The 26,876-nt window shown below is 38.8% G+C and overlaps 1 protein-coding gene across 6 annotated transcripts in view; it reads left to right on the forward strand.

Annotated features, from left to right (window-relative positions):
- CLEC16A (C-type lectin domain containing 16A) overlaps positions 1–26,876 on the forward strand; it is a 60,037-nt gene that overhangs the window by 15,544 nt on the left and 17,617 nt on the right. For 5 of the 6 annotated variants that reach the window (XM_063414845.1, XM_063414844.1, XM_063414841.1 and 2 more), the window contains exons 10-21: positions 4,155–4,383; positions 5,790–5,919; positions 9,933–10,033; positions 10,768–10,890; positions 12,263–12,372; positions 12,552–12,596; positions 13,777–13,827; positions 14,518–14,646; positions 18,152–18,272; positions 22,614–22,765; positions 23,462–23,666; positions 24,350–24,517. In XM_063414845.1, coding sequence (XP_063270915.1) covers positions 4,155–4,383; positions 5,790–5,919; positions 9,933–10,033; positions 10,768–10,890; positions 12,263–12,372; positions 12,552–12,596; positions 13,777–13,827; positions 14,518–14,646; positions 18,152–18,272; positions 22,614–22,765; positions 23,462–23,666; positions 24,350–24,517 — 1,564 coding nt within the window. Of the gene's footprint in view, positions 1–4,154; positions 4,384–5,789; positions 5,920–9,932; positions 10,034–10,767; positions 10,891–12,262; positions 12,373–12,551; positions 12,597–13,776; positions 13,828–14,517; positions 14,647–18,151; positions 18,273–22,613; positions 22,766–23,461; positions 23,667–24,349; positions 24,518–26,876 lie in introns of those variants that run through there. The other variant, XM_063414843.1, reaches the window with a different exon arrangement.

Consider the following 26,876-nt stretch of genomic DNA (forward strand, 5'->3'; position numbering starts at 1 on the left):
ATCTTTAAAAATTGAACATGTCCCCGAATGACTGACTGGCCAGCACTGCTGACTGAATGTTTAATTTAAAACAAGCCATAGATGCACCTTCTTTGCTAGCAGTGGCTATAGCTCTGGGATTTTCAAGGGGGAAGATACATGTCAATTCCTCCAAGATGCATCAGCTTTTCCAGATTTTTTCCCACTGGGCATTGGAAGCTGTGTGGACTGATCTCAGCCAGTAGCTTCTGGGTTCTGGTGTTTTGTTCTGTTGACCTTGATATTTAAAATCTAACCTTTTTCAGAAAAAAATATGGTAGAGTTGACTGAATCCCTTAAGATAAAGCAATCTCTTAGGTTAGGAAATGTCTGATGTTCTGCTAGCTGCACACTGAATGTTGTGTGTTACTTGTGCAGAAGAAGCTTTGTTACTAGGAAATTTGTGGCAAGAGGGTGGAGTACCAGTTGTTACAGAAGTGAGATTTTCTTTTCCTGTCATGGTTGCTGTACAGAGTTACAAAATACCTAGAGCCATGTGTTTGTGTGCTTGCACTTATGTTAGGAATATTAGGGGTTTCCTATAAACTGTTCATCACAAGTTTGTAATACCATTTAGGTTGCTGCTCCTTACTGGCCTTAAAAATGTCCTCTTAACATGTAAACTGGGGTTGTGTTGTACCTGAACAGGTACTAAACAGGAGGGGTATTGGCCTTCTGCAAGCCTTAGAGAGGCTGCCAGAGGTGGAGCTGTGTTCAGGGAGTGCAGAGCAGTGGCTGGAGGGAAAAACTTCCATGGGAGAAACCTCAATTTTTAGTAACTTGAACCATATTGTTCAGTGGAACCATGGAGGGAAAGGCCTGGACTGTCAGAAGCCCACGGTGGAGGCTGGTTATGTGCAGAAGGGGGCTGCAATCCCCAGCAGAAGAGCCATGGAGGGAGCTGCCCTGCAGGGCTGCTGGGCACAGCTGCTGCAGGCTTGGCTTGGCTCCCCTGCTGGTACAGCTCAGGGCACCGGGGCTCAAGCCAGCTGTGCAGATGAAGGCACAGGCAAGTAAAGGGAGGCAGTTTCTTGTTGCTCTGTGATGGGAATTCATAGAGCAGGAAGTTGATTTTTGAGCATTGTTAGCCAATTCAGAGGCTGTTCCCTGGACTGTGGGATGAATCAGGATCATTGCAGAGTTATTGCTGTGTGTTTTGTGTTGCAAAGAAATTGTAAACTTCTGTTGAATACTAAAAGCTACTTCAGAAGTTAGTTTAGAATTGTTAAAGAGAAGTGATGAGCAATTTTTTAAATTTACTTTTCGTCTGAATGTAGAAATTTTTTTTATCTTAAATCAGACCCAAATTTATCATTTACTACTTCCTTTCTGTTCTAGTTTGTCATAACCATTCTGATACTGTCCTAAGCTGCTTGTTTTGGGGATATCTGTGTATTGTGGTGAACTGCAGCTATTTCTAAACCCTCACTCTGTACCTAACACTGCTCATGTGTTGTAACTGAGATGTCTTGATATGTTTAACTTGAAATGTAACTGGCACTTTCTAATTAGCACATAGTTTCTAAACCCAGAAGTAAGTAGAACCTCATATCTATATTCATCTTCCTAATAAGATAAATTAAAGTGGAATGAGGTACAGAGTAAGGACTGAGATTACTAGATGCAGAGTCTCGTGTCCTCTTGCTGGGTCACTGAGGAAAGAACACTTAACAAAAACAAAAGCTGAGAAGGGTCATAGTTGCTGTGTATAAATGCAAAACACCCCAAGTTATTTAGGGCAAAGAGGAGTGGTAGTTGTCACGACAGGAACAAATGATACTGTTTACTGGAAATCAATTTATGGAAAAAATGACCAGCAGTTGTATCTGCTGATATCTTATGAATTGGCAATAACCTACCCATGGAGATCTGCTGAACATCACTGGGCAGTAGTGATTGCCTGAGCTCCATTGGACAAGTTCTCCACATCATTCCGTATTTTTTCCCTGTTTAGGGTTTAGGCATCATCACAAGAAATACAAACCTTTATCTCGCAATGAGAGTTGAATGTGTGTAGGCAGCAGAATGTATTTAAACTTGTCAGATATCACACTAAGGTTTACCTTACTTCCTGTGAGATCTGTTTTCCTGCATCATTCAGATGTGGGCCAGTTCTACCTAGTGCATGTTTCTTCTTTAACCTACTTTCTCCTTCCCGTAAAAGGTGTTACTGGTATTGCCTTATTTTACCATCACACGTTGCACAAGATAAACCATTATTGAAAATGTGGTTGAAAGACATTTTAAAGGTATAAACTAGCAGTACCTCAAGCTGTATAATCAACTTATATAATAAACCAAATGCTATCTAAATTAATTTTAAGTCTGATGTGAGAATGTTTTAATTATATAGCTTTGTTGCCTTTAGCAGAACAGAATATTTCTGTAGGGTTTTTTCTACAGCATTCCTTCTTGGAACAGACCATGGCTCAGTGTTTACAAGCACATCACTGTCTACTGGTCTCTTGTGTTCCTTTGCTCATGAGGCTCACAGCATATGAGAAATGCAAGGATGTTAAGTACATGCTTTCTCCATAAAGAAATAGCTCCAAGATTCTGGGAAGCAATGCAGAAGTAAGAAGTGAATGCAGAAAGGGGAAAATGTGTTATGAAACTTGCATGCTACTTTTCTGTTATTTCCCTAAATAACAGGACTTAAGGTGTTCTTCCCTTTTCTTATGACTTTTCTGGCCAGAAGCCATCAATAAAGGTAAACTGGTCATTTTGTAACCTTCTATTTTTTTGGTATTGTAAAATAGTCTTCCCACTATGTGGTTTGTTTCAGTGACAAGTGCAAAGTCACTTATGCAATATTTCTATAAAACATTTGCAAAATGTCAGAAGATTCAGGGAATTATTTTGGCCTTTAACTTGTAGACAACTTCTTCCCTGATCTTTTCCTAATTTCTTGGTTTTGTGTATAGATGTTGCTAACTAGGTGAAGGGAAGGATATTTTGAAACTTTACCCCTTGAAGTTTCTTTGATGCAGTCATCTCGAGTGCTTATTGTACTGAGTCACCTAAGGCAGAGAATGTCATCAGTTTGGTATTTACTCTAGTCTTACTTCTTTCCTCTTGCTTGCCCTGAAATCTTTTACCCTTTAGGCAGTGTCAGCTAAACGTGATTGAAATATTGAGCTCTGGAAGGTAATGGGGTTTCTGTAGCTGTCGTGTTTAGTGTAAACCTGGCAGAAAGGTCCAAACCGTGTGTTCCACTTCTCAGTAACAGAGAGGTTTGGTTGATCAGTGTTTATATTGTACTCTGGTGATCAGCTGGCAGGCCTAGCCTGGGAGAGGAGAGCTCAGAAACAAGCTGCAGAATTGTAAAAACCAAGTTTGTTAGTCCCTGGATTTGCAGAGCTTCTTGTAGCGTCTTGGTCACTTTCTGTAAGAATCTGTTGTTCAGTGTTGTTAGGATGGCGTGGTCTTGGAAGTACTTCATTTCTTCTGGGAGAAATTTGTCATTGAATTTATTTTCTTGCTCTATAAATTAACACTCAGGAAAATTAGGTGTTGGTTTGCTATCTTACCCTGTGATAACTTTGGGTAAAACACAAGTAAATTAAGTCTAACAAATGACAATGTGTTTTCCAGACTTGGTAAGTCCATGTCTGGATGCCCAAAAAGGGTTGATGACAATGTCATTTGTTCCTAGTTGATGCACAAATTAGTTTGATGTTGAGGGAAGCATAAGACTCCAAAAAAGCAAATCAACCCAATATCTAACAGCACAGAGCTTTGGATTTTGTCCTTGCACCTTTAAAAAGGGTGTGTTTCATATTAATACACAGCTGGCAACACACATGTAGGATTTTACTGCCTTTATCCTTTTTACAAAAGGTCTCTTAATTTTATGTATCTGTTTCACCCCTTCAGTTTAAAACTTGTTTTAAATGAAATGGGTTCTGCATCATCTTGTCTCAAGAAGGTCTGCTTTTTAATGATAGATCTTTGGGGTACGTTACTCTGGAGATAATTGTGCTACTGATGACTTGGTACTATTTTTTGTGTTTTAACATGGATTTGAGATTTGTGAATAGTGTGCTAATTTACATTTTATATGAACTGAAGTTTCTTTATCAATTACAGTTAAAAATGCCTTGCTATAACTCAGTGTAAATTCTTCACATTTACAGGCAAAGTCAAGTATCAGATGTTTCATAAAACCCACAGAAACACTTGAGAGGTCTCTTGAAATCAACAAACAGAAGGGGAAGAAGAGGATGCAGAAAAGACCCAACTATAAAAATGTGGGTGAAGAAGATGAAGAGGAGAGAGGATCTGAAGATAACCAAGATGACCTTGATAAAAGCAAAGGTACAGAAGCAAGTTCAAAGGGCGTAAGAACAAGCACTGAAAATGAAGGTGAGTATTCCAGCAAGGAAATGGTGCTTGCAATTTAGTACATTAAAAATGGTGCCTTTGTTTACTAATGGACCTAGTTGTGGGTTGTTATGTGACTTGTTCTCTTGCTGCACGAGGTAAACATGAGACTGACATTTGTTTAGGGCTTTGGCTGGAGTTTTTTCTCATGTTAAATCATGCTGTGAGAACATGTGCATGTAATCTGATTAAAAGCTGTGAAAGTGTGTCTGTATCTGCCTGTAGGCCTTGGCCCTTATCACAATGCATGCCTTGCACCTCAGTGTTAGAGCTCCTGGGCTCTTGATAAGCAAGCTTGACAACTTTTTATATATATATATATATAACAAAGCTCATCCTTTTGTGCTAAGGCACAGCTGTGGCCGCTTCACCTTTGCAAGATGGTTCAGCAGTATTTCATGCACTTTTCAATTATAAAATTTAACAGACGTGGTAGAAGTGACAGTACATGATAGAAGAGTAGTTCAAAACTGAAAATATTTTTAACTCATAGATGTTTTTTTTAATTGGACATTCTCAGGATTTTTGATGTAGCACAGACCTAAGAAGAATTGCTTTTATAGGATGAGTGATCTTACAGCAAATTTTAACTGTTTATTTTATAGTTAGTTACTTTTAGAAGGATGTACGTAAGTCCTAGTAGTTATGTTAAACATAAATTGTGAAAAATGTGACAGGATTGCCTGCAAGCAGTTAAAAACAAGAGTGTTATGCTTTGACAGTCCTGTCCAAACATGACTGAGTTTAGATTGGGTAAACTGTCTGTTTGAGAAGGCTTTCTTTAAATGGTTTCAAATAACTGATGGTGGATTTTGCACCATGATTTGAAAAAAATCTGAAATAATCTACTGTTTAAACTGGTACATTTAGTTGTAATTTTTGTCCAAATTCCTAAGGAATTTGTTTGTTCTACTGAAGGTCAGTAGGTGTGAAGCACTGGGGACCAGGTGTCCTGTTTGCTGCGGTTGTAGAGGCCTGTTCACACCCTCAGTGAAACTTGATGTCCACCCATGGCCCAGTCTCACCAGCTTTTTCACAAATCTTTTTTTCAGAGAGAGGTTCTATGGCTTTTCTTCCTGTGGTTTGCGTGGGAAGGGAGCTTACTGTGGCTTGTTTATTTGCCGAAATGATATGTATATATTCTTTACATATTTCATGTATATGTATACATTTCTTATAGTGTTACATTCCTTAAAAAAAGGTAAGCCAAGTTCTTTACTGGGAAAAAAAATTGCCTACATCTGTTTATTAACCTTTCTGAGGTAATGGTTATACATATTATCTGTAGATGCATGAGATGCTTTTAATACCAAACAGAAAATACAGAAGAGCTTGTGATAACTTTATTAAAAATATCAAATTGTGGTGTTGTGTTTTGGTGTTTTTAGAAATAGAGATGGTAATCATGGAGAGATGTAAGCTATCAGAGCTGTCTATCTCTGCTGTGACTGAACAGAATACAACAGATGAAGAAAAGAGTGCAGCTGCTTCTGGGAGTGAGATGACAAACTGGAACAGGTATAAAGGAACTGTAGAAGACCTTGCTGAATTGCTTCCTTACCTACTCTCCCCTAAATCTTTTGCCTTTCTTGAAGGAATGCTTCAAATCTGCTTCAGGTTAAAATTACAGTTAAAATTACTGTATCACAAGTGAGTGAATCAATACAAAAGTGAGGTGTAGCCTCTCTGCTGCTCAGTTTTGGAAATGATCCTGTTCCATTGTAGTTTGTGCTTTTCTTTCTGGCAGTTGTGATGCATTAAGTCAGTAAAGTTAAATTACAGAATAGTAACACAACAAAAATAGAATATAAATGTTTCCATCTCATAATTTCCTAAACCTCTGCATTAAGACAGAAGTTTTATTAATTCTATTTATGGTTGCATTTGTCCATTTTGTATGCACCTATAAGGAAAAAACAAGGGAAATTCCCTAGTTCAGGGCTGAGTTTGGCAGAATTTTAGTAGCAGTAGTTACAGGCAAAGCCTTGTAACCTTTGTACTGTTTCCAGAGTCCATTAGTATGTTTTAGGGTTATTGGAAACTTCTACTGGAAATACAGTTTATAAGTGTTTCTGGGAGCAGAAATTGCCCTGACTTCAAAATTCAGGCTTGGATATATTGAGTACCCTAAGACACCTTCTCACTAGGGATTTTGCACTTCTGTTAATAGAATGTTAAGAAACCGAATGTGCCTGACACAAAAGTAATTGCAAATGTGTCCATTGGGGAAATGCACATGTTTGATAGGATTTAAAATTTATTTTTAAACTTGGGAAATGCTGCCTGCTATTCCCAGAATTTCATTCTGTCTCCATTATAGCTTTGTAGTTTAGATTACATTCATTAATAAAGATAACATTTAATTTCATTGTAAAAGTGAAATTGAACCTTGACTTGAACTGGCTTTAAAACACATTGTTCTAGATTATTGATAATTTGACTAAAATATGTGCCAAATGGCTTTTAGAAAGAAATTGGCAGTGAGTGCATGGAATACTAAAGTGACTTGAGAAGTGCAGAATGCTTAGAAGTGAGCTGCCAGTGCACTTGGCAAAAGTCTGGAGTTCAGGCCTCTCTTGATCTGCAGGTGTGGTCTCACAGCATTCTGCATATTTTCTAAAAATAAGCAACATCAAAGCATGTGCAGAGCTAATAATAGTTTTAAAATAAGGATATACCTTGTATAGGACAATTCTGGCCTTTGTTTTGTATGTGAATTTTTTTTTAGTATCAGTGAATTAGCAACTATAGCTTAAGATACTGTTTTATATTATATGCCAAGTCTACTGAAACAGCAGCTTAATTTCTCACGAGATTTGCTGCAGCGTGTGTAGTTTCTGTCCTACACTGGCTGGAATCACTGAGCCTCATGGATAAAACACCATGTGGGAGTGGAAAATGGAGTGATCTGTGCCATGCTGGAACTGCTTCCACACCTGGAGTAATCCTTACTGGTGGCAATGGTTCCCAGTGTGATGCAGTTTGTGGACATACTCCACGAGAGTAAATGATTTGAGGAACACTTGTATGGCATTTGGTCTGCTGCTTCTATCAAGCTCCTAGTAAAAGACTAGTAAAGGAAGCAAATGCTTACAGAGTTAAGAAATACATTTGAAAATATTTACCATATAGCCTTAACTATGAAAAGTGGGGATTTTTTTTTAAAACAGTCCAATAGTTGTTGAAAAATAAATGGAAAACAGCACAGATGGCAGTTAAAAATCTGCAGCTGTAAAAGCTAAGTCAAGCTTTTCATTTCCCTTAGCCCTTTTCCAACTGTGAAAAACAAAAGAAAAAGCTGAAGTATTTTAGGTGTAATTTTATTTTGATAGGCCTCACTACTGGAAAGTTTAAGCTAAAAGGCATGTTTTAAATTAGCTTCATTTTATGAAATGCTGCACAGCAAGGTTTTTTTCCAAAGCATGTCAGATCTTCATGCTATGTTGTGGCTTCTGTTGCTGTTTTCTTAGGCTGAAGTTTTTCTGGGTCTATTGTGTATTTAGTCTAAATAAGGAACATTGGTGAGGGGGATTCTTGGAAGTTGTTTCAGCCTCAGGTTATTGTGGCTGAGACAGATAATGCCCATGCAGGCTGTGAAGAAGCATCTGGAATGAAAATGATATATCTTGCTGCTGTAATGATTTTTTCCAAGTTTCATAATTTCATGAATCTAATTAGTATGTGGGGGAAAACAATGAAAAATGCATTAGACATGACAGGAGTCATTTAATACTGTGTAATATTGGTGTTAATGGAACAACTACTGATACCTCAGCAGCTTTGACCTCGTAAAACATTGGCTTTAATGAAATTATATTAAATAGTACTTTTATATTATAGGTTAGGATTTAGTTTTTGTTTACTATCTGCTCTTGGTCTGAAAATAAACCAAATGTTATCTTACATTTAAGTATTTTAATATCTTGGTCCTCTCTGTTCTTCAGACCTTGGAGCTGAGCTCATGTTATGGAGTGAAAAGCGCCCCATCTGAGGGGGCACGAGGCTTTTGGGGCTTGGTTAATGCTTAGGAAACTGAAGGCTCTCTTGGCTTTCAACATTGCTGATTCCTTAGGTTGTTTTTCCTTGAGTGGTTACATTCTTCCGAGATCTACAGTCTGTGGCAATTTGACTTAAGCGCTCTTGGGCAAAGAGGGATCAGTGCTGTGGCATTCCTGATAGAGGAGCTGGGTAATGCAGGCTCAGAGATGCACAGACGTGCTGCTGTGGCATGAGCCGAGCAGGGGCAGCGTGGGCTGGGTTCTGGTCGCTGCCTGTTTCAGTAATGAGAGGGAGCCCTGCTGCAGTGAGCCCGGAGCTGCCGGGAAGTTCCGTGCATTGTTACCCGCGGGCGCCGCGGCTTTCCCGGGACGCGCGGTGTGACCGAGAGGGCGCCGCGGCGCTGGGGTGCGCCAGGATTGAAGCGGGCTCCGGCCTCTGCCAGCCCTTGTGACCCCAGGAGCCACAGCAGTGAGCTTGTGCAGCCACTTCTCGTCTGCTGGGCCTGAGCACTGCAAAATGTTTGCTTCTGGACTTCGATGTTATTTTAAATGTAGATAATGTAAGGATATTTTTCCTTTCACTGTTAAAGTATAGTTTAAAAGATAGGAACAAACCCTTTCCACTCAGGCTTCCACACTGTCATCTTCTGATGACTGTGACACCTCTCTGATATATCATTTGTTTATCTGGGCCAGTTGTGAAAATACATTCAGCTTTTGCTTGTGCTCTGAACTTGAGCAGCTGACTGGATGCAAGTTAGCTTAAGAGCAGAAGTGAAGCTGCCTTGCCATCAGGCCTGTGCTGATATCAGCTGATCTCAGCCATATCTGATCTGTCCAAATGCTTTCTGGATTACACTGACTTTTGTTGTCTTTCCAAGGTACAGGTAAAGAAAAGGGGAATTTAGCACTGTTGGTAACTTCCTGTATATGTGTTATAGGTCACACGTTTAAACTCAGGAAAACAAAGCTCATCTGCAATCCAAAGCTTTTCTTTTCTCTTCAAATATTCCCTCCTAGTAAATTTTTCTTTCCTATAACCGTTGGACAGTAAAATTGTTTTAGAGCAACCCAGCTTCCTCCAAACTTCTGGTAAAAGTGCTTACTTGTAATAGTAAAAACTTTTCAACTCTGTTTAGCACGAGTTTTAAAGGAGTGTGTTTTATGCAACAGTGATAACAGCTCCTTAAGTTTAGTTACGTGTGCACTTCAAACAAGCTCTGCAATGTTTCTGTATACTTACTTAACAGGCTACAAACAACCCAGCAAATGTTTGAACAATCAATTCTTGGGAAAGTATTATGTAATAAATCCTGTTAAAACTCAGAATTATTGTCAGTATGTAAACACAAAGCATGGCTGTAATCTGAGTGCTCTGCAACAGAAACTCTGTAACAGAACTCTTTTGTTTTAGTTCCTGAAAATGTGCATTACTGTAAATTTGCCTCTTCCATTAGCTACATGTACAATAAGATAGTTACCCATTATTCTATAGATTTATTTTAACTGTTTCTAAATTACTCCTTTCCCCAGGCCTTTTCTTGATATGGTCTATAATGCACTGGACTGTCCTGAGGATGATTACTATGCCCTCTTTGTGCTCTGTCTTTTATATGCAATGTCACACAACAAAGGTAAGTTCTGTTATGCAGAGTTAACTGCAAGGCCAGGTTTGGAAGAAACTGTAAATCTCAATGGAGTCATCTTGTGATTTATGGGGTTGTTTATTGCTGTTCTGCAGAAGGGGACAAGGAGATCCCCACAATCCATAATTGTGTATTGTTCTAAGAGGTCTCCCAGCAAACCAGTCTTTTGTGAGAAATAACTTTGATATTCTAGAGGAATATGTTAAAGATGGGATTAGTTTCCTTATCTAACAAGTCAGTGAAAATTTTATTTGTGTTGGGGAGGATACTAAATGGGGCCACTACAAAATAAAATTCCCATTTCTTTTAAATGTATATGAACAGATTACTTAACTACCAAAGCAGAATTTAAAATCAGGCTTTGATCTTCTGCCCTTCAGCCATTATGGTCTCCAGATGTATGGCTTGACTTTGATTTGGTTTAGATGCAAACAATCTGAGAATTTCAGAAGCAGCAAAATCATTTGCATTTCACCAACTGCTTCAGGATTTGAGTGTCTTCATCCAGTAGGCCCCATTTAAGGCTGAGAATTTTCAGGGATTCATCAGTGTTTGGTCTTTGTTGTTCCTCCTTTTCCTTGTAATACAAAATCAAGGCTATCTTGCCTAGTTTCCTATTGCTAATTGTTCTCTTCTGAGAAAATTGCTGTGGCTGTTAAATGTTTGCCTCGGAGCGCACTCCTGTTTTCTAATTTGCCTTTTTTTCCTTTGCCCCATGAAAGGACTTGACTCAGTCAAGCTGGAGAGAATTCAACTTCCAGCTCAACATGCTGAAGAAAGAAATTCATATAATCATGTCCTTGCAGAAAGACTCATCAGGATAATGAATTATGCTGCACAGCCAGGTATTGCTTTTCCAGGATTTGTTTTTCTTTTCAAGGTGAAATTTTTGAAGGTGGAAAAAAGTCACTTAGCCACTTGTCTTTGAGGGGAAGGTGACTGTTCAGCATGCTCTTTGATGAGCAGTGTTTTAGGTGTGGTTTGTGAAAGACAGCTATTGGCTTTTCCTTGGTTGGTGAGGAACCAGAAACCTGGGTTTGTGCTGAGTAGTTGTTTTTATACTCAGAACTATACAAGGATCTCTTGTCTTAATTCCTATTTTCTGCTCTTTTGAATAAACAAAAATTGAGATTTGAAGTGGTTTCACCTTAATGGATTTCATCCTGAAAATATAATCTCTGGCACCTTTGCTTATAAAAATAATGCCAGTGGAGAAATAGTCTGGAAAACCATAGTGTCCTTTGCTCATAGCAGTCCTGTGTCTGTCACCTCTAGGTGGTAGCAAATTTTCCCATACCTTTTTTTTAATTCAAATTTTCTTTTTATTTCTGAAGTGTTTTGCAGAAAATGTGGGGAGGTTTCTTCCCTTTCTTTTTTTTAATGAAATGAGGGTTACAATGTTCCATGACCTATTCCTTGAAAATGATTTTTGTTCAAGCCACACTTCTCCTCCTTGCAGTCCTCCCCTTTAAACTTTTAAATGAGTGGAACTGGTTTTCCCCAGAAACTGACACACTATCAAATTTTTGAATGTCTGTAGAGTGAAAATCTAATGTTTGTTTGACTTGCAAAACTGATCTACAGCATATTAACTTTGCTGATGTGTCAGAGATGAAAAACATCTTTATATATGAAGAGTTTGTGCCTACAGTAGCAGGAAGAAGTGTAAATGAGAATATGTGTTTATTTAAATAAAGGCATGTCTGGGGAGAGAAGTGCTGGGCAAAGGTGGAAATGGGGGATTGTTATTCAACTTGCTGCATGCTGTGTAGAACATCTCTTTTTCTCTCTCCAGAGAAAAGCTATGCCTTATTAGTGTGCTACATACAAAGCTTCCTTTCACCTTGTAACTTCACCCATCCCAAATGTCTGGGATCCTTTTATAATCTTAGTGTAATTCAACCTGTGCTGCAGATTGATAAAGGCAGCAAAACCCAATGTTTGAGCTTACTGCACTATAATATTAATCTTTGCCTTCTTATTGAATGGTTGTGCTTTAAATTTTCTTCTACTTTAAATTAGTCTTCCAGTTCTTTTTCTTTATAGCCATCAGCATTGTAAGGCAGGATCAGCACTCATCCCTGTCAGGTGAGGGTGTGACAGAGGAGCAAAGTTGGACAGTTCCAGGAAGAATAGAAACATTTAAGAACATGGGATGATGAGAAGAGCTATAACTGAACTGCTGCTATTTTGTATGTTGAAATTTTGTTTTCACAGATGGAAAAATTCGTTTAGCAACTTTAGAACTTGGCTGCCTGTTACTGAAGCAGCTTGTGTTTTCTAAAAACGGCAGGATCATAAAAAGTGTTCACCTTGATTGTCTTGAGGTGGGTATTTTCTCTCAAACTGCCGGTCACTGCATTGCTGGTGTCTGAGTCTTGTATTATAGTTGAATAAATTTGTTTTATTATTAGTCTGTTCTGTATGAGTTTTTAGGTGAGTTTTTTAATATGACTAATAAGTAAATGGTGTATGTATTCCCTGAAATGCATGTTCTCTTTCCTAGGGTGCAAGGGAGGAAAGTGTTCATCTCCTTCGTCGTTTCTATAAGGTAAATACACAAAATGCTGTAAGAAAAGGTCCTTTACATATGGGGAATGTCTGCAGCCCAGTCTTTACATAGCGACCAAGGAAGCACCTTTCAGATGGGAACTCCTAATTTGTGAGAGAAGGAAGGTTTTCTTGGAGAATTCCTCTCCTTTCCACCCTTCCCATACCACCCTGATATGTCCCAAAGGGCTGTTGAACACTCACAGGGTTTGTACTGGAGATCAGGTTTATCATTGACACTAATATAGAATATGTTTGGTTTTGGTTTTAACATTACTTTTTGTTTGTATCATATCTGAAATGATGATCTAAAATTTTACTCTTTTTTTCCTTAATGGAAACCTTTGCAGCTTTTTACTTTTGTATGTGTGTTGTAAACAATGAAAGAAGTTAAATTTTTTAGCCCTAGGCATTAACTTCTGTATAAGGAGCAGTAAATCCGTGACAGACTTCAAGTGTCTGAAATATCTTCCCGTTTTTCTTAGAATTCTCTTGAAGGATGTTTGCTCAATGTGGCTTACAAAAAATAAGTAACTTGTGGTGGGTTGACCGTGGCTAGAGGTCCACTCAGCTGTTTTCTCACTGCCCTCCCTCAACAGGATGGAGGGACAATAGAATAACTTGTCAAAATAAAGAACAGAGAGGTCACTTGGCAATTACAGTCATGGACAAAACAGACTCGACTTCACAGAAATTATTTTATTACCAACAAAAATAATGTAGATAGTGAGAAATAAAGACAAAACACTGCTGTCTCCCATCTCTCCCTTTTCCCAGGCTCAGCTTCATTCTGGCTCTTCAGCCTTCTCCCCCTGTGAGTGGTACAGGGGCAATGGAAGTAGGGATTCAGTGTCAGTCCACAGCAGCTTCTCTCTGTTGCTTCTCCCTCCTCACACTTCACCCTGCCCCAGTGTGGGTCCCCTCCTCCATGGGCTGCAGTCCTTCAGGACAATTGTTTCAGTGTGGGTCCTGCAGCTCCCTCAGAGCCCTCCTGCCTGCTGTAGTGCTGGTACCTGCTCCACCATGCTCCTCCAGGGGCTGCAGAGGAATCTCTCCCTCTCCTAAATGTGTGTTCCCAAAGGTGCCAGCAGTGCCCTGCAGCCCTGGCCTCCCGCCTCCTTACTGTACAGAGCCCTGAACAGCAAGGCTTCATGGGGTGTCCATGTTCTTTCTTTTGGAAGGGAGAAGAAATCTTTCTGGATATGTTTGAAGATGAATACCGGAGCATGACAGTAAGTGAGACCCTTCTGCCCTGGGAAATCCTCAAACCCAGATAGAGCACAGGAACAAGAAAAAGTACTGATAGCTGCTGAGGACACTGGGGTCTTTATTGCTGGGAGTAGGATAACAAAATGTGGGTGGTGGTTTTGTCTCTGAGAAGTTGTGTCTATGCTTACATAAATTACTTATGTGAAACCTCACAACTCTGTATTTAATAAAATTTTGTTACTGTATAAAATTGAGTATACAAAAATGCTTCAGCCTACTGAATGGGACACTGGATTTATTTTTTTTTCCCTAAACAATATGAAAATCTTCCTATACCTGTCTGAAGCTCAGCAAGTTTTGAGAAAGTTCTTTTTGGAGAGAAAAAGTTACGAGAAACTTCTTTGTGATTGAAGTAACCACAAGTTTAAGTGAAAACTTACAATCAGACCTGGCAGAATTAGGTTTTTAGTATTTGGGTAATGTCTTTTCTATAATCTGGAGTTTTTCCTGTGTTTTATTTGTATGAAAACTTTGGCAGTGTGTCTGAGAACAATGAGAGATTGCATGTAGTAATGAGAGATTGCATGTAAGGACTTTAAATAATGGTAGTAAAACTTCTCAGAATTTTAGAGTATGCAACAAATTGTACTTGAAACTAAAGAGGCAAATGCTTACTCTTCTGTATGGCAACCTGTGTTAAAATATTTTCCTAGATGAAACCCATGAACGTAGAATACTTGATGATGGATGCCTCGATCTTGCTGCCCCCAACGGGGACACCACTGACCGGGATTGACTTTGTGAAAAGGTTGCCTTGCGGGGATGTGGAAAGAACACGAAGAGTGAGTAAGACTATTTTTATTGTATTTGCTCATGATGAAATGATGCCAAAATCATTCAGCAATTCTAGAAATACAAATACTTTTCTTTGAAAACTGCTTGCTTGGAGGATTCATCCATAAAATCAGAAGCTTGATGGAGACAGATATGTGTAGAGTACATTTTAATTATCTGCCCCAGGGAAGAAACAACTTCTCTGATTTCTTGTGTCTAGTCAGTGCAAAAGTTCTTGCACTGGAGTTTAAATTTTTCAGACTATGCAGAAGGCTACATACAAAGACATTTTGATGACACTCAATATATTGTCAGCTTCTTTTGTGATCTGCCATCTCAGTCTGTCTCTCAATTATATTCCTATAGTAAGAATCTCCATGGAAGAGTCACTGGCTTTGTATTGCTTGTATTTCTAGACATGGCAAAAAAATTAATTTGACTTGAGAGTTCATCTTGCCAAGGTAATTCGTGATAGAGATTTAAGAATGAGGAGAGAACCAGTGAAGTCTCTATTTTTCTGACTGGCACAATCTGTGGAGGTGATACTGACCCTGAATGACAACATCCTTATTTCCATTCTTGGTTAATCACTTCTTGGCCCTTACCTGGCTGTGTCCTGGAAGCCTTACAGTGTCAGTAAGTCTAAGAGATGTTACAGCACAAAATCGTTATGTAGAAAGTGCTGTTCTCTGAGTTTCTTTGAATTTATGTAATTGTATTATGTAAGTATATTCAAGTACTCTTGGAAAAAAACCCCCACATTTCCAGGAATCTTCTGAAAAGGCTTGTTTTTATTGTTTATAAGCCACATAGCTTTTGTTATCACAGCAGGTTGTTTGATAGAATACAGTGAATTATTTTAAAAAGTATTATTCTTAGAAAGTGAAAATGCTTCCTGGAATTCTCTCTGATGCGTTTAACAGAAGGATGCTTAGAAATGCACATTAGTGGGAAATGACTGTTCCAGGATTTTCATGTGCTAAAATAAGAAATAGCTTAACTTCTGTTGGTGGAAATAAAAAAATCAATACAAATACTCCTTATAGATCCTTTGGGATGAAAGGGTGTCTGTCATCAGCAGGAATTCCCAGAATGATTCCTTATTGGTGCTCCTTCCCCAGTCCCATTGCAGTCAGGTTTTAGTATCTCCTCAGTTCTGTGCTGCTTCCTCCAGCCAGGCTGCCTCCCTCAGCTGAATGCCTGTGACAAAATGCTGGACTCAGGTGTACCTTGTGGCATTGCTGCTGCCACTCGGCTGCTGAAGTTCTGATGATGGTTTTAAATTAAAAAGATTCCGTTCTGAGCATGCTCCAACACAGTTCAAAAAAGTTCTCAAGTTTTATTTCACTGGCAAGTGAACTTTGGTTGTATTGTGGGTTCTTAACTGTTAGGATCTTACTGCCTTGCTATAGAAAGTCCCCCTTAAGTTGCAGCTCTTCCCCTCTTTAACAACTTTAGGAGAAGCTCTCAAAAACCTCACTTTGTGAGAAGTTTTTTAAGTACTAAGAACACTTTTTCATGAGAATGTAATAAGGTAGTGGTAGATTTCCCTGCAAACTGCTGGTTCTTTGCACCTGGATATAAATGAGGAAATCAGCATCATAATGCATAATTCTTTCATGTAGGTAGAATTCCATATTTGTTCTAAGTTAATAAAAAAACCCCGAAAGTCAGCAAAAAACATCCTAGGCCACAGAACTTTTCTGTTGCTTTGCTGAGATCTGATAAAATGTTAGGCACAACATACTGATATTGGTAACAAACTGAGGGCTGTCAGTGTTGTAGGAAGCACAGCGTGGTTCCCATTTCATCTGATGTTTTTGTTCATTTTATTTTTTTTACAGAGGCTAAAGTTCTAATTTTATTTTCTACTCCTGTACTTTGTTCTGCACTTAAATGTGATTACATGTTTGGAGATGAGTGCCATTAGTTTCATAGGAAATGAATGTGATAAAAATGAATGCAGTCTAGGGGGAAGATAAGTGAAAGCTGAGGGATGGTTGCCCTACAAATTACATTAAAAAAAATTTAAAAAAACCAAAACGGCTTTTGGATTACCAAAAATGCCAAGACTTTCCTGTTCTTGATTGAATCAGGCAAATTTTAAACCACATACTGAGAATTGTTCGTGAAGCACCTGGTAGGGAAAACTGTTTTATGGGAATCCTGTATAATTGCAGTAAATCCACAATATATTAGAGTTCAGTCTGCCTCGTTGGGAGCAATCATCTTGCATTCTGAAGTGACTGTGTTCTCATGAATTAAATAGTAGTGTTATCATCATTCTGTTCAATACCCTTGACGTCCTTTGTTCCATGTAATCATATTGCCCTGTTAAATTTCAACAACCAGAGCCAGTGCTTCGGGGTCATTTCATGGAAGAACCTGATACATGGCTTCCCCCTCTTCAAGCCTATTCTGCCAGAAATTTCTGGAAGCACTGCCAGTAGAGAGCTGGCCAAGCACTCACAGTTCTGCTTCTCAGGAGCCACCGTTCTGTTGATTTTAAAAATAGAGGAGTGAAGGGTTTTCCCTTAAAGCACTTTAGATTTGTTTTTCCTAATACTTCCTGCAATCTGGGAGTTTCTGGGCACTGCAGCTGTTCATGAATTCAATGCTGTTACTGTAAGGCATCAGTTAATTTACAGTACCCCACAGAATTACTGAGTAGGAAACTCTTAAAAAGCAGAACACCGGAAGTAATAAAAAATGATTTTTCATTTGCTATACTGAAAATGCAGTTCTTGTAGAGAAAGAGGGTTATAAATGGTGCCTTTCAAAATGTGGTTAACAAAATGATTCTTTGACACTTTGGGTCTTTGCATACCATATGTCATGAATTTGTAAATCAAAACCAGCATATTCATTTCACAGAGCAGCTGTTGAAATTTTCTTGGGACTGTTGCAGCTTTCAGAATGCTTTGCCCTGATAAAGACCTTCTGAGAATATAAATTAAGTGCTTCAAGAATGTTACATGTGGCTAGTTGGGGTGAGCACAGCAGATTAAACTGCAGAAATCCCCACTGTTTCTCTCTTAACTTGACATCTTAGCTAGACTTGGCCAGTAAAGTTTTAAGTTCAAAACGTGAGAGTCTCTGAAGGTTGGTTATGTAGGTGTCTGTAGCATAGAAGTATTTCAAATACATTCAGTCTTAAAATAACGAATAAAGAAAAATATTCCAAGATTGGTTTTGCTTAAACAGCTTCTGTAGTTGTTTTCCTGTCAGTCACAATGTGTAATTGTGCCAGTAAGACTAAAGCTCTGCTGCTTCTACTTCACTGAAAATAAATAGCATGTTTCAGCTTCTTTCATGTCTTCTTTTTAACTGTTGGAAATTACATTCTACTTTTTCGATTTTAAATGTATTTTCAATTTTTAATGTATTAAAAAGATTTAGTGTAGGACAGCAAACTAGGGGATTGTAAAAGCCAGTATATATTGGCAAGATTCTTTAAAATATGTAGTATTGGGTGTAAAAATATTCTAATATAGTTTTCTTTAATTTCTCCAGGCAATCAGAGTTTTCTTTATGCTCCGTTCGTTGTCACTGCACTTGCAGGGTGAGCTGGAAACTCAGTTACCACTCACGAGGGAGGGAGATCTGATAAAGGCAGATGATGTTCTGGATTTGAGTAAGTAGTCCCTCAGTTTCCTCAATAGTCTGACATGAAAACATTGCTGACTTTTTTTTTTTTTCCTGAACTGCTCATGACTGCTGTTCTTACTTAAACTACCTGAATTGAACTAGTGTGGTGTTGAAGTTTTACTGTGTGTTGTAGCATAAAAATATATTTTCCAGTCTGAGTCTTTGCCCAAACAAGAGAGACAGGAGAATATCAGCATTTTGCCATGAAGCACATAGGATGCACATCATTGCATAGGTGCCATACCTTGGGAGGAGACTTTGCACTGGGCAAAGTGTGACCTGAAAAATCACATTTCTATGCTTTCTTTAGTTATCACTGGGGACATGTTGTTCTTTTAACAAATCCTCCTCCATCTCCATTGGTACAAGGCTTTTAAAATTCTTGGGAACATTAAGATGCCTTCAGTGTTTATGCTTATTTCTATACAAAGAGTGTCAAGAGCAGAGTAGAGGTTAACATGATCCAGTAGTGGTTTCAGCTACTGTTTTGATTTGGAAAAATCCCACAAAACTGTATCAAAATGGCTTTTTTTTTCCCTTTTGCCCGAATGCAATTATGGTGTTTTATGTGAGCTTGATGAGGGAGACTCAGGTTTCTCCTAAAGAAGCATTTTTAATATTTTGATGCACATAAGTTGATTGTGAACCTTTAAGTGTAGGTACAAGGTTGTCACCAGTATATATAAAGGTATGAATAGAGAGTGAGGGCACTCCACAGAAGGTTCATTCCATACTGTTGGATATGCTGTCACCAGAATTACAACTTCTGTAACTTTGCAGTGTTTCTCTACTGTAAATAGTTCTGAAGTAATTACATATTATGTGATAACTGTCTGCCTTAGACTGTCTGTGGGGCTGGAGGTGTTTTCAGTCCTATTTAGCAGCTCACTGTGTGAAGCTGGCAGCTCGAATTAACAGCCTCAGTGTTTGGTTTCAGGTGGTAAGGATTCTGTTAGTGGCAATGTTTTAAATTCCATGGTCAGGAGATAAATGAGGATACATTTAAAGCTGCCATTTCTTTGCTGAAACAGAAAAAAAGTAACACTGTAGTTAAGTTTCTTTGCTCACTCTGTCTGCCAAGTATACAGACTTTAAAAAGCCATCACAGTCAACATTTTTTTTTAATGTTTTAGAAAAGTTTCTGATGGAATAATTGAGGAAGGGACTCGAGTAGATGATCTAGTCTAACCTCTCTGCTCAAACCAGGGTCAGCTAAAAAAAAGCTTAAAAGGTGCCCAGGACAACTTGTTGTCATATTTGTGACAAAGAGAATAACCCAAAATATAGTGCAGGTGTATGACCAGGGACACATCCTCTAACTTCAATTAAATGTACTTCATGGGAACAAGGTGGATTCATGATTGGTTACTTTCTTGGTTAGTAAAGCAGAATATCATCCCAGATGTGCTGCCTGCTGTTGGGAAGAGTTCTTCCTGTGAAGTGGGAGGTGCTGCATTCCCTATCTCCAGCCTAATGCTTATCTTGGGCTGCCAGCTGTGTGTACAAAGGGCTGAAAGTTTTCTGTAAGAGCTTTTAATGTCTGCAGATGATTTCTGGAATTGGGATGACTGTAAACTATAAAATCATTAAAGATCAAGCCCCAGAGTAGATCAGGTGCATTTAGAACATCTCAAGTAGCTGTTACATTCATAAAGATTTCTTACAATAGAATCTTTTCAGGCAAATATTTTCATAAATACAGTCAACTATTTTCACTTAATTTACATCTTCAGTAATGCCAGCAGCTGACGTCTATGAACTCTCCTTCCTTGGCTGTTTTTCCTAAAACTTGGATTTTTCTTGGAGAAAGTCCACAGAAATCTTGGATCTGTGTAATGGAGGTGTAGTGTCCAAATTGGTTACAAGCTTAATTAATTTTGCGTGAGAAGAGATCAGCCATTGCTGTTAATCCCAGAAGGGACACTCCAGTTCTTTGCAGCAGTGTCACACACACCAGGAACCTGTTCAGCCTGTGGTTCACTGTAATCCCCAGACCAAATTTGAATAGTACTGAAGTTTACTGGGCTTGATATTTTCATCTGAATGTGGCTGGGTATCTCTAGCTGTTTCACAGCATAGCTATTAGTAAGTATTCGTAGATCAGTTCACTGAAAATGTGTTTAACCACACTTTCTCTTCTGTTTTTGTCATCAAGGATGACAGTTTATGACTCTTCAGCAGCTGTGAATTAGAAACAGTATGTAAATGGACTACAGTCAGTTGTATAGGCTCAAAGGGTTCCTGTAACAGTTGCCTAGCAAATCAGTAACTTTCCTTTCTGTTCTTTAAAAGACTTTTACAGTAATGCTTTACCTGAAGGTGTTGTCAGGTCTAAAACAAAAACTTTCTTCTCTGGAAAGCGTTCTGCCCTTTAGAGTTCTTGAAGTAGTGCATTTTTGTAGTTGGGCAGTTCAATTTGTACAGCAAGTATTTTAACCTGCTTGCTGTTGCACTAAAAACTTTGTAAATGCTGGTCAAAAACTGGTATTTGAGAACTCCACAAGTCTATTTGGTGTTGTGGCCCGTTTGTTGAGAATCTCCCAACAGACTCAAAATTCATCAGCCTAACATACTGTGTTTGGAAGAGTCCTGATCCAAGCACTTCATGAATTGAGAAGAATAGGACTGCTTCAGGAATTCAAGTAAACTGAAATAAATGTGTTGATGCACTAATTTGGTTGAAGAATAAAAGTGGCAATAAATAAAGCATACCAAAATAAGAAATACACAGTTCTGCCTGGTGTCTCAGCTCCTTCTCTAAACAGGAATAAATCCTCCACAGGTTCTTAGAGTAATATTTGCCAATCCTGTATGGATTTTTTGAGCCTTCCAGGGCTAGGAGAAGATAATAGCAATCAATCCTTATGTTAACTGAATCATGTCCTGTATGTAGTGCATTTATTGATTAAACTTGTTTTCTCAAATTTCAAAAGCTCACAGTAGATTCACACTGGTTAGCATTAATTATCCTCTTAATTGTGTTAGGGTTCTGTATTTCATGCCTTTATTTCCTAGCACCCAATCAATTTTGAATGGATCCTGCTGGTAAAGGATAATTGGTAGATTCATAGAAACCTTCGTTGGAAAGGTCCTCTCACTTGTGTTGTAGGGTTTTTTTTGGGGGAGAGGAGGAAGTTGGTTTGGTTTTTTGAAGCTTGAAAGACTCTGGTGATACAAATTCCACAGTATCTCGAGGTTACCTGCTGCACAAAAGAATTTCTCCTACCTGCTGACCATAGTCTGACTGCTGTCTGTAGTTGCATGCCACTGTGAAGAGCTGTACACTTCCACTTGTAGTTTATCCTGCAAATGTTTCTAGTACAAAAATGATGTTAAATGCTTATTTAGATGTTTGGATGAATAAATAAGTTCTACTGTTTTGTATAGCCTCCAGAATGTTTTACTTGCTGTGGGTTGTACTAGATGAGAGAGAAGAAAAGAACTGTGTGCATCAAATGTATGAATGAAAGTATCAACATGAAGCAAAGGAAAAAGCAACTCTTAGTACTGAGTTAGCAGAGCTCTGCTAGGGCTTTGCACTGCCAGTTTAAGGGCTGCTTGGGAGATTTCAGCTGATGTAAAGAGGGTGATTTAGTCCCTTTCCATGAATAATGGCTTTGAACTGGAATGGGGCAGTGGGGAAATGCTGGAGAAGGTATTTGGGGTTTGTTGGAGGGGATTCTGGAGTAAGAGAGGCTATGTTTGTTCAATATAAGTGTATGAAATACATGGATAAAGGAAAAAATGTCACCTCATTTAACAGATTGTCAAAATGCTGCTACAATTTACCAGGAGAGTCCAAATAATCTTGAAACTGAAGTGTGTCCAAGAGCCAGCATTGGTTTCAGACCTGTACAAAAGTAGCTTATGTCAGGAGCCAAAGTTTCTAACAAGGTAGAGGTAATGATGGCCTGCAGTGGTGTTGGGTCTGGCTGTGGTTGCTAACAAGACTTCTTGGGACTTCCAGGTAGTGAGGGAAATTGGCACTGTTGCAATTTCACCCCTGAGATGAAGGGAGGTTTTTTCTGAAAGGTGATGAAGGTGGTAAGAGAAAGCGAGACACGTACAGTATCCATTTTATATTGTAACTTGTAATATGTCTGAACCATTGGTGTTAAAATCTTTCTTGCCCTTTCTATGTAACTATGATAGGAACATTAAAATACCTTTTAAAAATGTGAACAGAGTTTCACCGTTAATTTTAACCGTGTGTTGTCAAGGTTATTACATTTTTATATGTTGACATTTTCTGCAGCATAAAATACCCACACCCCAGAAGCCTCAACTTCAGTGTTATGTAACCTTTTCCCTTCCTTCCTTCCTTTAGATAACAGTGATCTGATTGCTTGTACAGTCATAACAAAGGATGGGGGTCAAGTTCAACGATTCCTGGCTGTGGATATTTACCAGATGAGTTTGGTTGAACCAGATATTGCCAGACTTGGATGGGGAGTAGTTAAGTTTGCAGGCCTTCTGCAGGTAAGGGAAGTTGTATTTTGGGTGGCCACCTTTTCTGAGCTGAAAATCTACATTTTATGTTGGATAAAGAGTAATACCAATGTTAGCATAAATATATAAACTATGTACCATACTTCGTTGTTTCTTTGGTCACTAATCTTTTTTCTGCCTCCTGCCTTTTAAAATATTTCTGATTTTCAGAAGAAATTTATGTAGATAGCCAGAGACACAATTGCAGATGGGGTAACTTCCTTAACATACTCTGTGCTCATTTGAACACTGAAGTCACATCAGGTTAGGACTGTATTCCAAGCACTGTACTCAAGTAGCACATCAATGAACTCACTTAGAGTTCTGATTTTCCTACACAGGTAGAGAAGGTGACAGGTTGTAATTTCAAAATGATCTGTGCTTATCTAAGGAAGTTTTTCTGATTTGTCTCTTTTATGCCTTAACCATCGTTGTTTGTATTTCCTGAAAATTTGCTGTGCTCAAATAATTTAACTCAATCTCTATGAATACTGATTTCTGAAGGAGTAAATCCAAGTTGTACAACTTGCGGAGTGAGGGTTGGTTTTATTTTGTTGGGTTTTTTCACACAGAAACTGTCTTTGTAAGAGCTTTCCTGGAACGTTCATAGGATTTTCTTTCCATGTAATATTTAACCTGTAGTTTAGAAAAGCTTATTTTAACTGCTTGCCTTCTGCTACTCTTTAGGATATGCAGGTGACCGGAGTGGAGGATGACAGCAGAGCTCTGAACATAATCATTCACAAGCCTGCCTCGAGCCCCCACTCAAAGCCCTTCCCGATCCTGCAGGCCACGTTCATCTTTGCGGATCACATCCGCTGCATCATCGCCAAGCAGCGCCTGGCCAAGGGCCGCATCCAGGCCCGGCGCACCAAAATGCAGAGGATAGCAGGTGAGTGCTGTCCTGCAGGGATTCTGGCAGGCAGCACCTGCCTCTCTGTGCAGGTACAGGGAGGAGTGGGGGGCCACAGAAAGCTTTTGAACCAGGGCTGAGTTTCCAAGGAATAGATTTGGTTTTATGTTTAACTCTGAGTTTATAAAGTGGATATGTCACACTTCTATGGCTTGCTTCATATAAAAACAGTTAAAGCCAAACTGAGGATTTACAATCTACTTGATATTAAAAGTTTTAGGTTGAATGAAATGCAAAGGCATTCATTTTCCATTTTAAAGCAGATTATCTCTTTGAGTGGCTTTCTGCAGTGTTCAGTTGTAACTAATGAATTACTTTATTTGTGCAGGGAAAAACAAAAGGAGATTTTTATTGTTAATAACTCCTATGGTTTTATAGTCCAAGGGGCTTCCTGTAATCCTGGGGTTTTTTCTTCTCCACTGTATTTTGACGTTTCCCTAGTGTGAACGTGGTGTGGACAGCAATGTAGAACAGGTTGGCAGAAGCATTGACTCTTTAGTTTGTCAGTGCATTTGTAACCATAATTAAGAGACAAATGAAGGCAAGTCATGTTAAAATCTGGTTTAGCCTTAAGATCCTGAGCAAACTATCAATTTTCTTGTCACCTCCTCTTCCTTTTATGTATTTGAGTAACAAAAACTATCAATTGTGATTAAACATAGCTCTCCTGGATCTTCCTGTTCAGCCTTCAACTGAAGTTCTGGGTTTTGGACACAGCTCTGGAGCTGCAGCCCAGCACCTCCCGTTCAGATTCTATGACCAGTCCCGGCGTGGGAGCAGTGACCCAACAGTGCAGCGCTCTGTCTTTGCATCTGTTGACAAAGTCCCGGGTAAGGTTGGCATTCATTAGCAAGCAGTTTTGGCTTTGTGATTTCTGTCTGCAGAAACTGTACTGTAATTTGTACAAGCGATAGAAAGCTTATTGTGATGTGTTCCTGAACACACAAGTCCAGGATGAGGCTTGTGGAAAAATTTACTCTGAGAGGAACAAGTAAACCTGGGTGTGTATTCTGGGTATGTTGTGAGCAATGCTTCCATGGCAGTTTTCCCAGATGTCTCAGTGCCTTGCCTTCCTTACAAATCCAGTTAGTTTAAATCATGCTTTGCATACTCAGTATTTCTGCAACACATGTCAGTTGTGCATATTTCCTCCTCTAATTTGGTTACGATATTTTCATGCTGGATTGTGAAAACAGTCGCGATGCTGTGCACTGCCTTGTTTCCCTCAAGAGAGCAAGACAGAAGAGGGCCACAGCTACTCCTAAAACATGAGCTTGGAACTGGGATTAAAGGAATGATTCTAAATCAATGAGCACTTTGCTTTTTTGTCTCTTTGTTGTCTCTTTCACAAATAGACTTTTCTGCAGAAATTCTTTGCCAGATGGTGACATTTTTCTTTTTGGGTTGAGTCATTTTAAAGGGAAATCTCATACTGCTTAGAAGTACTTAACTGTGCTGTGTTATACAAAAGAGCTCATTACTACTTGCTGCCAGTCATTCCACAGAACTCAGCATTTCTCTTTCAATATGATTCAGAATTCAAATACACACAATTCAGATTATTTAGAATGCAGATATTTTACTGTTTTAGGACTAAATTGGAGCTCAGTTGTCCGAGTCCTGCCTGGGGAACAAAAATTATAAAACCATAGATATTGTCAGTCAGGTGTTTCAAAGACAAGTGTATGTTGTGTGAGGGGAGTGTTTTCCTTATTTGACGTGACTTCCACGGAAAAGGTGTGGTTGGAAAGATGCCAGTGTTACTGTTTCAGCTTTCTCTAACAAGAGTGCACTCTTGTTTCTAATGAATGACTTTATCTACTGATTTGAAGGGGATTATTGGGGATGATGCAGCATAGTAGTTTGTTCAAGCAACCACGTACTTTATTTGAACCCAGGAGATGTAGACTTCACTTGCAGATCCAGAGGGAAAAGTATTTTGAAGCTTTTATTTGATACAAAGTATGAGAAATGAGGCACAAAACTTGAAGTATTTCAAGTGCAACATCTTTGAAATGCATTTTATGACAGGTAGTATATATAATAAAAATGGATTAATCTCCCATTTTATATCTGATTACAAAACAAGTATCAAATGCGGGTTTGTTCTCTTCTCTTTGCTGAGGAATGAATAAGGTTTCCTCGTTCTTAGTGATTTTCATAGGAATCTCTGTTTATCTCTTAATCAGGCTTGCAGTGGTTTTTCCTTCAAGAGGAGAATTTCGTAGCTTTAAAAAAATTACTGAAGAAGTTGCAGTTAAATTACTGGCTTCATGTATTCATTTCTTACTGCTACAGCTCCAACTGTGTTTGAGTTCTGCAAAGTTGCACAGTCACTTAATTTGGTTGTACTTTCAAGAAACAAATTACGCTTTCCTTCAGTGATGTTCTTTGTAGATTTAAAGGAGAGCTGTTTTTCTGACAACATTTTTAGAAGACTAATTACTACTTTTGGTAGGACCATGTTGGCTCTCAGTGTTGTACATCCAGTTTGGTTTTTAACAAATTAACTTCATATAAATGTTTTCATTCCTCCTGCAAATTTCAGTCTGTGAAGAACTTTGATACAGCTGTTGAATCAGTTCCCTAATTCCTATTGACAATGAATTTAGAATTTTCAAGAACACTCATTGCAGTTCCCTGGTTCAGTTTCTCTCAAAGTGCCTGCATAAAGCTCTGCGTATGTCACTAGAGAGCTGCAGTTACCTTCTGGGTTCCCTTATTGTTGTCAAACTGGGCTTCATTTCCTTCGTTGTTCCACAGTCTAAAGTTAAAATCTTGGTGTCTGGGGGAAAGTGGGTGAGGATTGGTATAGCTTAAAACTGGAGTTTGTGCAGGACAAGGGAAGGGTGATGAGAATGTCACAGACAATGCTTCAGAACATCCTCTGAACACAATGAAAAGTGCAGGTTGTCCAAGAGCAGAGAGGTGCTGTAAACATCTCCTGCTGGACTGGACAATTCTCAGCAGAGAACAACGTCAGCAAAATCCCTCACCCGATCAATTTTATCATCATGAAGTCATGGCTATGAATATACTCCAAGGTCTATTTTAAGTTACTGGCCTTTGCTAGAATGTTAGAGCATTTTAGGGATTTTTAGGGATAGTGTAGCTGGCTGGACTGTTCACCATCTCATGTATTAGCTATGTATGAATATATTGTACTTCTGAAGCACTCTCTGTAAATAA

This window comes from Prinia subflava, chromosome 17 (assembly GCF_021018805.1).
Source record: "Prinia subflava isolate CZ2003 ecotype Zambia chromosome 17, Cam_Psub_1.2, whole genome shotgun sequence".
Lineage (NCBI taxonomy): Eukaryota > Metazoa > Chordata > Aves > Passeriformes > Cisticolidae > Prinia > Prinia subflava.